At 45.9% G+C, this 14,971-nt stretch overlaps 2 protein-coding genes across 2 annotated transcripts in view; one reads left to right on the plus strand and one right to left on the minus strand.

Moving 5' to 3' along the window:
- The window catches only part of UPP1 (uridine phosphorylase 1), a 122,133-nt gene that overhangs the window by 79,874 nt on the left and 27,288 nt on the right, over positions 1-14,971 (minus strand). The window lies entirely within an intron of this gene.
- Positions 5,411-14,971, plus strand: part of TNS3 (tensin 3) — a 78,165-nt gene continuing 68,604 nt past the window's right edge. Inside the window, exon 1 of the mRNA XM_081835058.1 lies at positions 5,411-5,481. Coding sequence (XP_081691184.1) covers positions 5,426-5,481 — 56 coding nt within the window. The 5' untranslated portion in view covers positions 5,411-5,425. The remainder of the gene's footprint in view (positions 5,482-14,971) is intronic.

Genomic DNA, 14,971 nt, shown 5'->3' on the forward strand with positions numbered 1-14,971 from the left:
CACAATTGATAATGCCATAGAGTTCCATGACATTTTTGTTTTGTTTTAAACATAAATAATATCCTTTGATCTGAAAGGTGGTTTACGATAAAACACGCTTCAGTCCATTCTCACATGTTCACAGCTGCCCACTGCGGAGGGAACGGCAATAAGGCTCCACAAAGCCCTGTTCTGCCTCATCTTTACCCCTGCTCAGTCTCTGTTAACAGGAGCGGACCTCTCCTATCTCCACGCAGCCCTCCCTGAGCACAAACATATCATACATGGGCTGGTTCATATATGACTGCAACCTCAAATGAAGGCTGGACCAGGGGAATGGGCTATGCTAGATCATCACCTCAAATGCACATTTTGTTGTCTCACCAGTACCATCCATTTACAGTGGTACCTCGGGTTAAGTACTTAATTCGTTCTGGAGGTCCGTTCTTAACCTGAAACAGTACTTAACCTGAAGCACCACTTTAGCTAATGGGGCCCCCTGCTGCTGCTGTGCCGCCGGAGCATGATTTCTGTTCTCATCCTGAAGCAAAGTTCTTAATCCAAGGTACTATTTCTGGGTTAGCGGAGTCTGTAACCTGAAGCGCCTGTAACCTGAATTGTGTGTAACCCGAGGTACCACTGTATATCTAAATCTGCCCCTCCTGCTTCACCCTGCCTAACATCAGGGCCGGCGCGGACTGTAAACTTGCACAGTGTTCGCAGAGAACCGAAGCATCTTAAGTTCTGTGTCCTTTCTCCACACTGAGGAGCTTTCTAAAGGCAGAAAGAAAGAGAAGGCAAGGGGACCTGAACACTTTATATTCTGAAATAGAATCTATCAAGCAGGTAAATCAGAAGCAAGGAGCCCTCCTTTTCCCAGGTTCTGGGTGTGGGCTGGCCTGACCTTCACGCTCCACCCCTTAAAAAGTTGTGCACCATTTGCAAAGCTATAGAATTCTGGCTGAACAGTGACTCTCAGCATGTGGTGTTGATCCATTGCCAAGTAAGTGAGCTGTACCTGTGGGAAAAGGAGAAGAGACTCCTAGAAGGGGGCAACTGCACCCAGAGAAATTGCCTTATGCAATTAGCATATCCACAGGATCCCTCAGGGTTGTGAGCCTGCTAACAGCCTGCTTGTTTGGGAGCACTGGGGGGGGGGGGGAGAGAGCATGGAAGTTGCTCTGCATCTCATCTGTGTCTTTAATCTGGGCTGACTAAGGTCCTTTAAGTGGAAATCCTGCTTATTCCTCAAGCAGATCAGGAGCTCTGCAGTTGAGGGTGATGCTGGAGGATGTTCTTGTTAGGGATGAGGCCTCTTTTCAGAAGGAACACTCAAGGTCCTCTGAAACCCTCTGCTTTCTTAAGCTTTTTTGCCTTCTTTCGCTCCCTATAAGTGATTCTAAACTTAATATCTTTCCTCCTCACTGGATGCAGATGGCATCTCCTGAGTGTCCACAGGGCTGTGCTGTTGTCTTTGGACAGGCCTCTGAATGTGAGAGCATCTGTGTCCCTCTGGAGCTTTACAGGTCCCTCTGTAGGGAAGAAAGGTGGAATGGCCTCGGGAGAAGAAAGGATTGAAGAGGATTGGAAGAAATTTAAGATTTATCTACAAAAATATTGTAATTTGGTTGCATGTTAAGAAGGATGCTTGATCATAAAATAATTGGTCACCACTAAATTAGACCGGAATTTGACGATAATTAAGATTAAGGAAAATATAAACCTTCTGGAGAATTGTTAGACTATTTTTAAATGAGTGGAAATAAGAATGATAATTTGCTTGAAAAAATTATTCAACGATGTAAGTGGGAGCAGGAGACGTGAGGAAGTCCAAAGAAGTTATGAGATTTTGTTATGACATAACTAATGTTGTCTATTATCTGTGCATTTCTTTTATAAAAAAACCTTAATAAATATTTATAAAAAAAAGAAAAGAAAAGAAAGGTGGAATGGCCTCTTCCTCATTGCCGGAGGGAGGGAAGCAGCCTTGGTTGTTTTTAAATGTACTCTTCCTCTGCAGTTCACCTTTGTGAACTGCCTTCTCACCTTCCATAGACACTATATAATCAACTCTTCCTAATCTTGGAGACTGTATTCAGTGGGAAGATTCCCTAAAAAGACTGTGAGATGCCAGGGAGAAGCGTAGAGGACGCCTGCCCAATCGCTATGGGAACGTCCTCCAGCAGCATCTGGCAAACACAGAAATTGGCCTTGCTGTGGGTTTCTGTTTGAAGATGATGCAGGAGGACATCCTGGCCAGCTCTCCTTCCTCTGCTGTGCGGCTGGTTGCTTCTTCTGCCAGCCCACATACTGTCAAAGCCTTTCTTAGGCGGCTGCTCCTTTATTGGAGGTTTCCACTTTTTCTTATAGGGGAAGTTCTTTTTGTTACTGAAATAAAAAATGTAAGGTCTTATATATATATATAATAAATGTTCATAAATGTACCATCCAAGCGCATACATAGATGTGTGGACCACATGTCTGGAGCAGCACAGGAAGACCGCCCTGAAACCATTTTCACTCCCAAACTGACCAAATGTTTCTCTGCAAGGAGGGAGGAGGTGGGGGAGCCTCCCCATTGTCTTTTTGTTCACAAATCCTGTCTTAAGGGTATGTCTGTGTATGAATAGGGTGAGCCTGTGACCTGGCTCAGGAACTAAGTATTTGTCTTTACAAAAGACTGGCCAGGTTCCCCAGGGTATCCAATCAAGTAACCATTAACAGGTAACCTGCCGGACAGGAGATAAACAATGCTCTCAGATTTCTGTTGTAGGTATGTGATGTAGGTATGATGTTTCTTGGGGTGGTCTTGGACTCCAGGGCAGGCAATTTAAAATGTCTATATAAGCTCAGGCACACCTTTGTTCGGGGTCCTCCTCCTTTCCTGCATGTGAGGGGAGCATCCTGTTGCAACAGTTCAATAAAGATCAGGCTTACAAGCCGCTTTGCTTCTCAATATTCTCTGGTTGGCCTCTGCTATTTTCTCCGACCGATGGAGAACCTACGAAGGACTCTACAAGGGCTCTTGTGCCCCCCATAAGGGAATCAGGGCACATTTTTGTTTATTACATTACCCTTTGTCTTCTTGTTCTTCCCCTTTTTCCCTTCTCTGTAGAGTTGTAATTGTGGGACTCTTGTCTTTGTTGTGGTTCCAGTTACATGACTGTTGAGGCGTCCGGGAGTTGTCAGCTCTGCAGGTTGGTCTGCAGAAAGGGATGACTCCTCCTTCCCTAGAGAGGCGGCAAAAGGGAACCTGCCTGAGCCTTCCCGTTGGAGGAGCCACCAATCAGGAATGTTCTCCAGCAGCATCTTCAAACAGAAATTCTTGCTAAAACAAGTTTCCATTTTTCAAAAAATCAGCTGGTTTTGTAGCAGTATCACTTTAAACCAGGGGTTGGCAAACAACGGCCCCTGGGCCAGCTAAGGCCTGGGGGGTTGTTTAACTGGCCCCCGGCCCCTGCCACCAGCTCGGTCAGTCCCCGTGTGGAGCTAAACGGCACGGCACTGCTTCGTCGCACGGGGACTCACTTCCGCTATGCTGCAGCGGCTTCCTATGGGCTGCAGGAAGTCACGGACGCCTCTTCCGTGCCTCCTCCAAGTGTTTGTGGAAATAGCACATGTGCGGAAATTGCGCACGCTCCGGCCCAGCAAGAGGTCTGTGGGGGAGTGAACCGGCCTGGGCTCGGTAAGTTTGCCAACCCCTACTTTAAAAACACTTTTTTTAAAACTCAATATATCAATGTGCCATTTGTTCATCAATCTGAACTTCCCACCATAGACATGTTGACTAAGTAATTATCTATCAGTAATTTGTACTAATTGCTTGTCATACATTTTAATAAGATTTTGAAACATTGTGAAAAGGGTCTTAAAATGCAGTCATTGCTATAAATCATAAGTGTCAGAAGAAGATTCTAGTAATCATTTTTGAATACACTTGTTTTCCAGAATATATATACTTTATAACGTATCATTCCAGACATTGCAAAGATGCCTAGACTTGTCTTGAATAACTACCAAATCTATTCTCTGAAGGGAAGAAATATCGACACAGAGTTACTTCAAGTTGCATTTGGGCTTCTTTGCTACAATTTATTGCTTTGTTTTAATATTGTTATGATTTTAAAATGCCATAAAATACTGAAAAAGTATGAAAAGTTGGTGGAATGCAACTGAAGCTCAGGATTTTGTAAACTGCCTTGGGATAAGAGTTAAATAAAATAAAATAAAATGCTGATTTTTCTGTTTATAGGGTGGAAAAGGAAGAACAGGAGTAGTGATATCTGCATACATGCCCTTTGCAGGTGTGTCTGCCAGGTAAGAGGAAGCAGGTCTTCCGCTTGCCTACGTCTAAAGCCCCAACCTCACGCCTTCCAGATGTTTTAGAGTACCATTTCCATCTGCCCCAGCAAATGCGGTTAGTGGTCAGGGAATGTGGGACTTGCAATCCAAATCATGATTTTATTATTATTATTATTTATTACATTTGTTGGTCACTTTTTAATTTAAAAAGTTTTGAAGTGACTTACAAGATAAAATACAATGGATAAAAACAGTTAAAGTCAGAAAATTTAAAACAATACAAATATAATACAAAATACAAAATACCTAAAATGCTCATTCAATAACATAATAAGTACAAATGAATAAAAACCAAACACCAAAAAGAATAGATCACATTAGTGCATGTTTCTCTGTGGAGAGCATTCCACACCTGGTGGGCCACCACTGGAAAGGTCTGTTCTTGTGTGGCACATGGACAAGGGCCTCTGGTGAAGACTGCAGGGTCCAGACTCATTCGTCTGGAGGGCACACGGTGAGGTAAGGCTAGATTAAAATACGAAGTGGAGAAGACAGGATCCTACTAAAAGCACAAGAAAAGGCAGGAAGTCTCCAGGGTTAGAATTGTTTTCTGTCCTTGGTTTCAAGGGTTAGAATTGTTTTCTGTCCTTGGGGCAGAAAGTCATTCCTGGCACTCAATGGAGCTTCAGTTACCAATGCAACTAACCTTGGTTGGAAATGAGGAGAATGTTGCATAGCAATTCCCACCCCCCACTCCTTAAGTATGTAGTTAATTACCCACCTAAGGTTGAAATGTGCTAATTGATTCTATGACTCATTTTTAAAAATGTGCCTGAGGGTCAGGGCTTGTCTTGTCCTGATGGAGCAGCGAAAGAAGCATCCACATTTTAATACGTTTTTGGCCAGTTTTCAAAATGAAAAAAGATTCCCAAGGCAACTACTGTAAAAATGTCCATGCTAAAACAATAATGGCCCTATCAGATCTAGAATCGAGTGTGTTTGCCAATTAACCCAGAACGTGATTCAGTTGGTATGAATCTATGCAATATCCTGATTTCAGAGCAGCAAAGCTACTCCCGAAAACAATATAATTTTTTCCTTCCCTTCTCTCAACAGTGCAGATCAAGCCCTAGATAGATTTGCTATGAAGAAATTCTTTGATGATAAAGTTTCTGCTTTAATGCAACCATCCCAGAAAAGGTATTTTAATTTATCTTCTCATATACTTCTGTTTAGGCAAGTACCATACTTCCCTCCCTTCACCACAGTCGGAGGGCGGTTTCCTACATTTGCCCCGTCTTTCACCATCCATTTCACCATCCTTCATAGCTGTCAACCGTCCCTTATTTGTTGGGAAAGTTCCTTATCCCAGCGCCGTTTCCCGCTGCTCTGCCTTATTGATGATGTCCCTTAAATTTCCCGGGTTTCAAAGGAAGCAGCTCCTCTCCCTCCCTCCCTCCCTCCCTCCCTCCCTCCCTCCCTCCCTGCCGGCCAGGGAGGAGGGAGGCTCCAGCTGTGTTGCTTGGCTGTGTTGCTCACCCAATAAGGAGTCTAAGAACGACTGGGGGGGTGGAGCTTGCATGCCTTCTGCCAATCAAATCGGCCGCGTTGCCTAGGGACTCGCCTTTGCTCAGCGCTTCCCAGCGGAGAGGTGACGGTGGTTTTCCTTGCTGCATCCCCTTTGTCGGGTTGCTGCGCTATGGGAACCACCGCTTGAGGCTTCATTTGGCTGCTGGCTGGGCTTTCTGCCTTTGGCTTGGAGGGGCTCAGAAGTTGAACATACCTGTGCTTGGAAAATCCCTTATTTTGGCTCCTGATCCCTTGTTTTCGAGGCTGCCGGTCCCTTATTTTCAAATCTGTAAGTTGACAGCTATGCCATCCTTCCCTTCTTGAGGGTGTGTATCTTTTGCGGGGCTCATATGAGGGGGAATCTGCTTTATAAATGGTGTGGTTAACCATGTTTTGGCCCTAGTCCACACTGAGGGTTAGGCTGCCCTCCAAGGGCCCTGTGTGCAAAGTGTGCATATGCATATGCATATGCGCGCGCACACACACACACACACACACACTTGCCACACACACAACTTGAATACAGACAGGCTTCTGCATTTTGTTTTCCCAACATGGCAACTTTGGGCTTAGGAAGAACCTCCCCACCCCCGGTCCAGTTCTGCCACAGGGTGGGAAAACAGTACAATGAAGGTGCCTGCTTGATCTCAATGGGTAGTTCCAAAGTGCAGGTGCTGCCACGCTAAGCATAGAATCATAGACTCACAGAGCAGGAAGGGACCCCAAGGGTGATCTAGTTCAACCCCCTGCAATCCAGGAATCTCAGCTAAGCACTGCTTTTCAGCCATTTTAGTTCTGCAGAGTGGTTCACTATACTAAAGTCAGATTTACAGGTGGCTGAAATTGCCTTCGTAGTAACAGATCTTGATTACCAGATCCTGTTGATCATACCAAACAATAAATGTAGCATGAGAACCCCAGTTTGCATGTAAGAAACACAGATAACATATTCATAGAAGGGGTTACAATGCAAACATGCCTTGACGTTATATGACTGGAATATTCATTCAGTTTAGGATTAAATTAGTGGGCCTTGTAACACCAGAATGGGAAGAGGAATTAGGGCACAACAATTGGCTAAAAAGAATAGAAGCAATCAGCCTGGCAGCTTGGGTTGGTAACCCTAGTTACCCATCCATTCCCTTCACCAGAAAGCAGATGAGTATTGTAGAACTTGTTTGGAGAGGGAGGGTCTTGCTAGCCATTGAGAGGACAATGTTTGGTAGAAAGCCAGGCCAGGCAGTACATCTGTTTGTCTCTCACTGCATAAAAGCTTTCCCAGTGAGCTGCTGCGCTTTTCTCTGGAGACCTACACAGCTGCTGCTGAAGTGGAAAAAGAACAACACATCCCCTCTGAGGCTTTAATAAATATTTAGCCTTGAGAGATCCTTTCCCATTCTGCTCCAGGTCAGCAAATAAATGCAGCATTATTAGGGCAGTTGGGTGTGCTTGCAAACATTGCTTTGAAAGGCACAGATGAGCAGTGCCGTGGGATCGAAAGGAACAAGATGTTTCCATTGGCCCCTTTGAGAGGATGTGCAATATAAACTGTTCTGATTTTCTCACAGCCTTTCTCTTCTGCAAACAAGCATCCATGAAAAGCAGAAGCCCACAGAAGAGCATTTGCAGAAGGTGCTTCATGGCAGTAATTGCAGCCGTGGAGGGTGGTCAGGGTGGAAGGTGTCAAATGGTGTCTTCAGTGTACGACACCCCACCCCCCACTTGCAATATAATCATTTTTGAAAGGCTTGGGGAGAAATTCAGTTTTGTGGCAGATGCAACTTCCTGTCCATTGGCATACCGGCAATGCCTTGTGCTGTACAGCTCTTCCAACTGTGTCGGGAATTAGGATTGTACTGGAGCATCCTTCCCCTTTTTGCCATTTGCATATTAAGTCATTACTAATATCTATGAGACAAGTTAGTAATGACTTAATTTAATTGCCATCGGTGTAAGCAGGCCTGTGCAGAGCTTGTCTGAGGCCTGAGGCTTGAGTCTTGTTAGAATAAAGTTATATACTGTATTCGGAGAAGAAACCAGCCTGTCACTGGTGGGAACTGGATTTAAGTGATTACTAAGTGCACCTAGGGACACGGGTGGCGCTGTGGGTTAAACCACAGAGCCTAGGGTTTGCCGATCAGAAGGTCGGCAGTTCGAATCCCCGCAACGGGGTGAGCTCCCGTTGCTCGGTCCCTGCTCCTCCCAACCTAGCAGTTCGAAAGCACATCAAAGTGCAAGTAGATAAATAGGTACCACTCCGGCAGGAAGGTAAACGGCGTTTCCATGCGCTGCTCTGGTTCGCCAGAAGTGGCTTAGTCATGCTGGCCACATGACCCGGAAGCTGCACGCCAGCTCCCTTGGCCAATAAAGCGAGATGAGTGCTGCAACCCCAGAGTCGGCCACAACTGGACCTAATGGTCAGGGGTCCATTTACCTTTACCTTTAAGTGCACCTAATGAATCTGGATGCAATGAATTGTGTCTAGGCCACTAATGGAATTTCCCCCATTTGCTCAAAATAATTTAGAAGAGCGGCATTTCCGTGCGCTCTGCCAGTCATCACGGTGTTTCGTGCACCAGAAGCAGTTTAGTCATGACCCGGAAAAGCTGAATAATGGGGAGGAAGGGTGGGATGCAAATGCTAACAAATCATAATAGTACCTGCTATCACCTTAGTAATTCCAAAGCAGTTTGAAGGACTGCACTGCCTACTGTTGCACGGGAGTGTAAGCAGACTGTGCCTTAAAAAACACGGCCAACTCTAGGAAGAGCTTCTTCATGTGTGTTGTGTTTGCTTTAATTTATCTACCATGACCGTTTCCCCTTTCAGGTATGCACACTTCTTAAGTGGCCTTCTCTCTGGATCTGTAAAAATGAACACAGCATCTCTCTTCCTGCATTACGTTATCCTACACAGAATTCTGAATTTTGATGCTGGGGGGGGGGGGGTGAGTTTATTCTGCTTGCAGTTGTCCTTGCTCCTAGCTGTATTAGCATGGGTCCTGATTTCATGCTAATACAAGCTCTGCAGAGGCAGGTTTAGGACTGTGCAACCGGTGCAGCCCGTACCGGGTTCCATGTTTCAGAGGGCGCCACAACAATGCTGTCAAATGGAGTGGGGGAGCCGGGGTGTGTGCCAAATTTTAGCACAGGACACTGCAAAATGTGGGGGCCATACCTTTCTCTCACCAGTGGGGGCCATAATCCTTAGAGGAACAGGTGGTAAATAAATGTAATAAATTCATTTACTTGCTTGCCCGACCTGCTCCACCCCTCATCAGCTGTCACACCATCTGTATTGTTTTGGCCTTGGGCACCACTTCCTCTTCCCTGAATGTAAGGAAAGCTCACCTGTGGCCTCCCGGATGTTGCTGAACCCCAACTCCCCTTAGCCCCAGCCAGCATGGCCAGCAGTCCGGAACACAAACAAGCTGTAGGAAGGCATCCTCCAGGTCTTCAGTCTGGCTTGGTGATCTATAGCAGACACCCTATTGTATCCTACTGGATGGGAGTAGATTGGAGGAATTCTGGGTAGGTTGTTGCATCTGTTCCCCAACTGGTGGCCAGAAGGCAGAATCTCTCTAAAGTGAGAGCACTTCCTGAAGATGGAAGACCAGACCAGCTTCTTCTTGCCCACCTCAAGACTCCTGCCACAAGGTAAATAAAACTGAAACGATATCATTTCCCGAGAACTGTGGGATAATTGCTGTTGCGTCAACAAGACGAAAGCAAAAGACCTCCCTGAGTGGTCTTGCCAACTTCTAATCACATGCAGCTAAGCAGGCACAAGTGGCCTAAACCAAGCTCTTGCCTGGGTAGGTAGCCTGGATGTCCGTTCTAACATAACAGTGTAATCCATGATGCTATGGGAACACCCATTTTTTAAAAGCCCCTTTTTCTCAGTTTGTCGGCTTTTTCTGAAGGTGTACCAGGCCATGCAGCCAGTTTATACATCAGGAATATAGTAAGTACTAAGCAGCACTTCAATCCCTTATCTGCTCCTGGCTAATCTAAAGTTCTTAATGGAGCTCATGTGCGATAACAACCCATCACTGAACTATTTCAAAGTGAAAGCTGTGGGTTATTTGTTTGTATGCCTTTCTCTCCCCCCCCCTTAAAATACTTTTTATTTTCTTGTTATAAAATTGTACACACAAATAATAAAACATGAGTGACTAACAAAAAATGGGTCATTAGGTGGGTAAAATACTAAACATATTATTTTATAATAATGAGATGATTACAGTAAACCAATAAAACAAGTTCTTCCATCAACTTGGAAAACGCAAAGCAAAACAAGTCAGTTAATGAGTAGTGCCTGCTTATCTACGTCATATTGCAATATACTGACAGGATTGAGCCAGCAAGAAATCACAGTGAGCAAGCTGGAGTTGTTATTAGCAAAAATAGGATCTGCCAAGGGTGTCTGGCCTAATGAGCATCACAACTCATCTCTGGAAGGTCTTGCACACATGAAGCAGTTGCTGAGACTGAAGGTCCCCTCCTCTCCACACCCCCCCCCCCCAGCAATCTGAGACTGCACCTGCGGGAAGGTAACGTCTCCTTGGCCCTCTTCATGCCTCTCCTGGTTCTGGGAGACCTGGTGGGGAGGGGAGTTTGCCGCAACAGGAGGGAGAGACGCCTGTGCCTCTTCACCAGCCAGACTCATCTCTGCTTCTTGGCCTCCCTCTTCTCCTGCTTCAACTTCTGCCTCTGGGTCTGAACTGCTCTCTGCCCCAGACTCCGCCCGCTCACTAAGTCCCGTTTCCTCTTCAGCTTCTGACACCTCCCAATCTGCTCCCTCTTCTCCCTCTGACCTCTCATTGTCCTCCCACCACCAACCCCCGGAGCCTTCTTCCCCAGGAGGTTCCCTTAGGGGTTCCCCAGATGGGGTCTCCCAACACTCCTCTGCATCCAACCAGCCTGTGACATATACTCTGTACATATTACTCATCTCTGTTGTTTCATTAGTATATTTAATAAAATCATACCATAGTGTAGAAATTATCTTGCTTTTTCTCTCCCCTTGCTACCTTCAATTTTTGTGACAGCTTTTTCATTATGGCTGTTTGCCAGATGACATTATACTAGCGTTCAATATTCATTAATTGCAAGGTTTTCCAGGTTCTGGATATTATCGTTTTAGCTGCTGCTAATAAATGTGTTATTGATTCCTTACTTCTTAATTGGTCCATATCTGAAGTATATAAATTAGGCTGGGGTTATTGGGATTGTCTGAGCTGTAATCCGAGATATCTCTTTAAGTTTTCCTTCCAAAATAGTTGTATATGTGGACACACATTTGGTATGTACCTATCATTAGACATCCTTTCCAACATAACAGAGAGCTATTGGGCTTTATATAAGATAGGCACCTCGGTGCTAAATACCCCCCAGGCGCAATTGATAGTGAACGTTCCCTAGTGATAGCTGAGAGATATTTATATGGTGCTTTTGTCCAAAAATTGTTTCATTTATCCTCTTCAAAGTTTGTATCCCAATATAATTCCCACCAGCTTTTTAGATTTTGTTGGGGGCAAAATGGGTTCTCAATAAGGGTGTTGTGTTTTACATATATGAATGAAATCTCTTAGTCATTATACTATTTCTTATTACTATCATTTCATATTCTGTTCGTTTCCTTGTAGCCTCATTTTTAATTTTAGTAAATGTAAGAAATGATCTCAACTGATATCCTAACAGCCATGAAAATTGATTATTTTCTAAATGGACTTGCATCTCTGCTGCTGTAAGAGGTTTTCCTTTCCTATAATAATCTTTCAGATAACTCCAGGAATGGCAGCTGGTCTCACAGCTCAGAAGATGTTATGCTTTAAAATTTTAGTTAGTTTCTTTTTTTAATCTGGGCTTGCTGCACTCTGACTCCCCTGCATTCCATGCTGGAATGCCAAGAGCTGTAACTTACGGAGTTTACTTTTTAATTGTGTTTTTATCTTTCTCGCTGTTGGCTTTAAATTACTGCCCCGGAGCTGCCATGCACAAGCAGAAATGAATCAGCACCTGCGAGACAAGGTTGGCTTCTTACTGCTTAAGTTTGGTGAAAGACAAAAAAGCAGGAAGGATTTTAGATGGGAAGTTGTAATCACTCACTTCATCCATAGGGCTCACAAAAGGGGCAGTTGTGCCTCTGTTGCATTGAACAATTCTAGCTAGCCAGAACATCAGGGGGTGTCGTTGAACTCCTGTACCCTCCACTCCACCCCGCGGCTGGCATCCAGCGCCTGGATTTTCTACCTCCATGATGGCACTTACCCATGGTCAAGCCCCTAGAGCCCCCCCCCCAAAGCCCCAGGACGTTCCCCACAGTAGAAATCTACCCTGGACTTTTTTGGGAAAGGAAAGGAAATACCATTTGGGAATGACCTTGCAAGCCTGGAGAGTCCTGTTTCTATAAACCAGGGGTAGGCAACCTAAGGCCCGTGGGTCGGATGCGGCCCAATCGCCTTCTCAATCCGGCCCATAGACACTCTAGGAATCAGCGTGTTTTTACATGAGTAGAATGTGTGCTTTTATTTAAAATGCATCTCTGGGTTATTTGTGGGGCATAGGAATTTGTTCGTTTTTTCCCCTTCAAAATATTGTCCAGCCCACCACATGGTCTGAGGGATGGTGGACTGGCCCACGGCTGAAAAAGGTTGCTGACCCCTTCTATAAACCCACCTCTGCTAGATTGCTATCTGGGTTCTCCTGCTAATTTTGAATCTGGTTTTGCCACAGCTGACAAGGTGTTTAATTGGTGTATTGATCTGGAATTTGGTGGTGAGGTCTTTGCTGACAGTGGACAGTACCAGCTCCCGCAGGACAGAATTACACTGATTGTAGGAAAAGACGCCCCAAGGCCAGCATGGACTACTGGAATCATGTGTAAGGCCACCTGTGCTAGTACCTGGAAAGATTCATTTCACCCCCTGGCGCTGTCCACCTCTGCGCCTGAGCTAATGGGGGTGGATGAGCTTGATTGACGGGATTGTTGCAGGGCTGTCCACCCACATGCACTTGCCAGTGTTATGGCCTGCCAGACTTTGATGCCTTGAAAGAACAACATCTCTGGGAGATGGACAGCTCTTTTTTCCAACATAGAGAGCAGCTGCCAGCAAGATGATAGGACACCACTTCCATGCTCCCATGCTGATGTGGTAGCTACTATTGAGGCCCCTAATCTTAAGGGCGCTAACTCAAAACCTAATGCTTCTGCCCAGGGCTCAAGGTCTAAGGAGATCCTACGTAACTGGCCAGTTCTGCAGTCCCATGGACTGGAGGCTGAACTGTTAGCGGACATTCGGGACATTTTAGGGCCATCTATGAAACTAGACAATGACCTCTGCTGCAACTGGGTGGCCATGTACGAGCAGAGGGGCAGCATTGAACTCGTTTTCCATGACTTAGTGTTGCAGAATAACTTCTGGTATCTGATACATTTGTCTGCAAATAGAGAGCTCCTTGTTGAGTTAATACAGGCCTGTAATGCTGAGTGCAGACACATAATGGAAGTTGGGCTGCAAGGAGAGGAAATGTGAGGCAGAGCGGTAGAGGCAGGGAGAGAGTGAGGTTGAGATCCCAGCGTTTGTCACCTCCCCCAGTAACATCCAGATCTTCTCTAAGAAGCTCCCAGGCAGCAGGCAGTTCTTGGCTCTTCTTACAAGAGCCCCATGAGTCTTTGAACACGGACAAGAGACATGTAAGGAACTGTCTCTGTTGAAATGAAGTGGGAATTACTGATCCAATTTCCTTATTGGATCAGTTATTCCCCCAAGAACAAACCCAGGTTGGTCTGGGTGTATATAACTGCAAGTAAACATTTTTAATCTAATGACCAGAATGACTGTAAATATTTTATAATCTAGATTTAACAAAGAGATTGGTTGGTATGTGTGATGGGATAATGAGCTGCTTGTGCGTAAAAGCTTGATCCCTCTGGTGTTTGGCTGGTCAACCAAACCGAGTCACTAACGGAGCCCCCAAAGCATGACTCCGTCAGTCGCTGGTAGAATCTGACAGTGGGCGTCTACGGAACTTACGCCAGCATAAAAGCTGTTTGACGGACATGCGCCTCCGGGACTCTCTGCGTGACAGTTTCCGGCGAAGGGTGGGAGTTCCTAAGGGGGGGTCTTGTTACCTCTTCACTATTCTCACTGGAAGTATCCCAGAGCCTCCCCTCCGACTCCCCTTCCTCCAGAGCTCCTGCTCTCCCCCTACTGGTTCCTTCTTCTGCTGCAGAATCTCTCCTGGAGCCTTTCCACCACCTGTTCCTCCGATGGCAGTTCCCTGACATCCACCTCCCCCCCAGGGCCCCCTTCACCCCCCCGCCTCCTCTCCCACTGGCGGTGAGGGCGGAAAGCCCCTGAAGGAACTCTCCTCGTCGTCCGAGGATTCAAACACTTCTAGCCACGGCGTACCGTCTCTCTCCCTGTCTTCCTCTTCTTCGTCGGAGTCGGCTTCCTCACCCACCCCTGACTCTGGGAACCCTTCAAACTCCCCTTCCTCATCGGTGGTCCCAAAGTGTTCCCTTCTAAATCGTGCCACGGGTTGCGGTTTTTTGGGGAAACGCTGATGAAATGTTTCTATTAAAACCTCGTCGTTGACTACCTCTGCTGGTACCCAAGTGTTTTCCGACTCTACTTCCCCCTCCCATTCTACCAGATATTCCACCTGATTCCCCTTCCACCTGGAATCAATGATTCCTGCCACGTTCATGTCGCTTTCTCTCTCTTCGATCATGGGCGTTTGGGTGACCTCTCTCTCACGCTCCCCCCACTCACGTCCCTCTCGGTACGGCGACAGTAATGACCTGTGAAATACTGGGTGCAATTTCATGTGACTGGGCAGTCTGAGTTTGAATGCTACTGGGTTGACCTGCTGTATGACCTCAAAGGGTCCCAATCTTTTGGGTCTCAATTTTTTACTCCCTCCCTTGAACGGTAGTCCTTGGGTGGATAGCCACACCCGGTTTCCCACCCTTATAGTTTCACCTTCCCTCCTATTTCTGTCTGCTTGCTTCTTATATTCTTCCTTGGCTTTCTCTAAGTTAAGTTGAAGCTGACGGTGGATCGCTTCCATCTCTTCAACAAAATGTTCCGCCGCCGGCACGCTCCACCTCTCCC

The sequence above is a fragment of the Podarcis erhardii genome, assembly GCF_964252035.2.
Source record: "Podarcis erhardii genome assembly, chromosome: 13".
Lineage (NCBI taxonomy): Eukaryota > Metazoa > Chordata > Lepidosauria > Squamata > Lacertidae > Podarcis > Podarcis erhardii.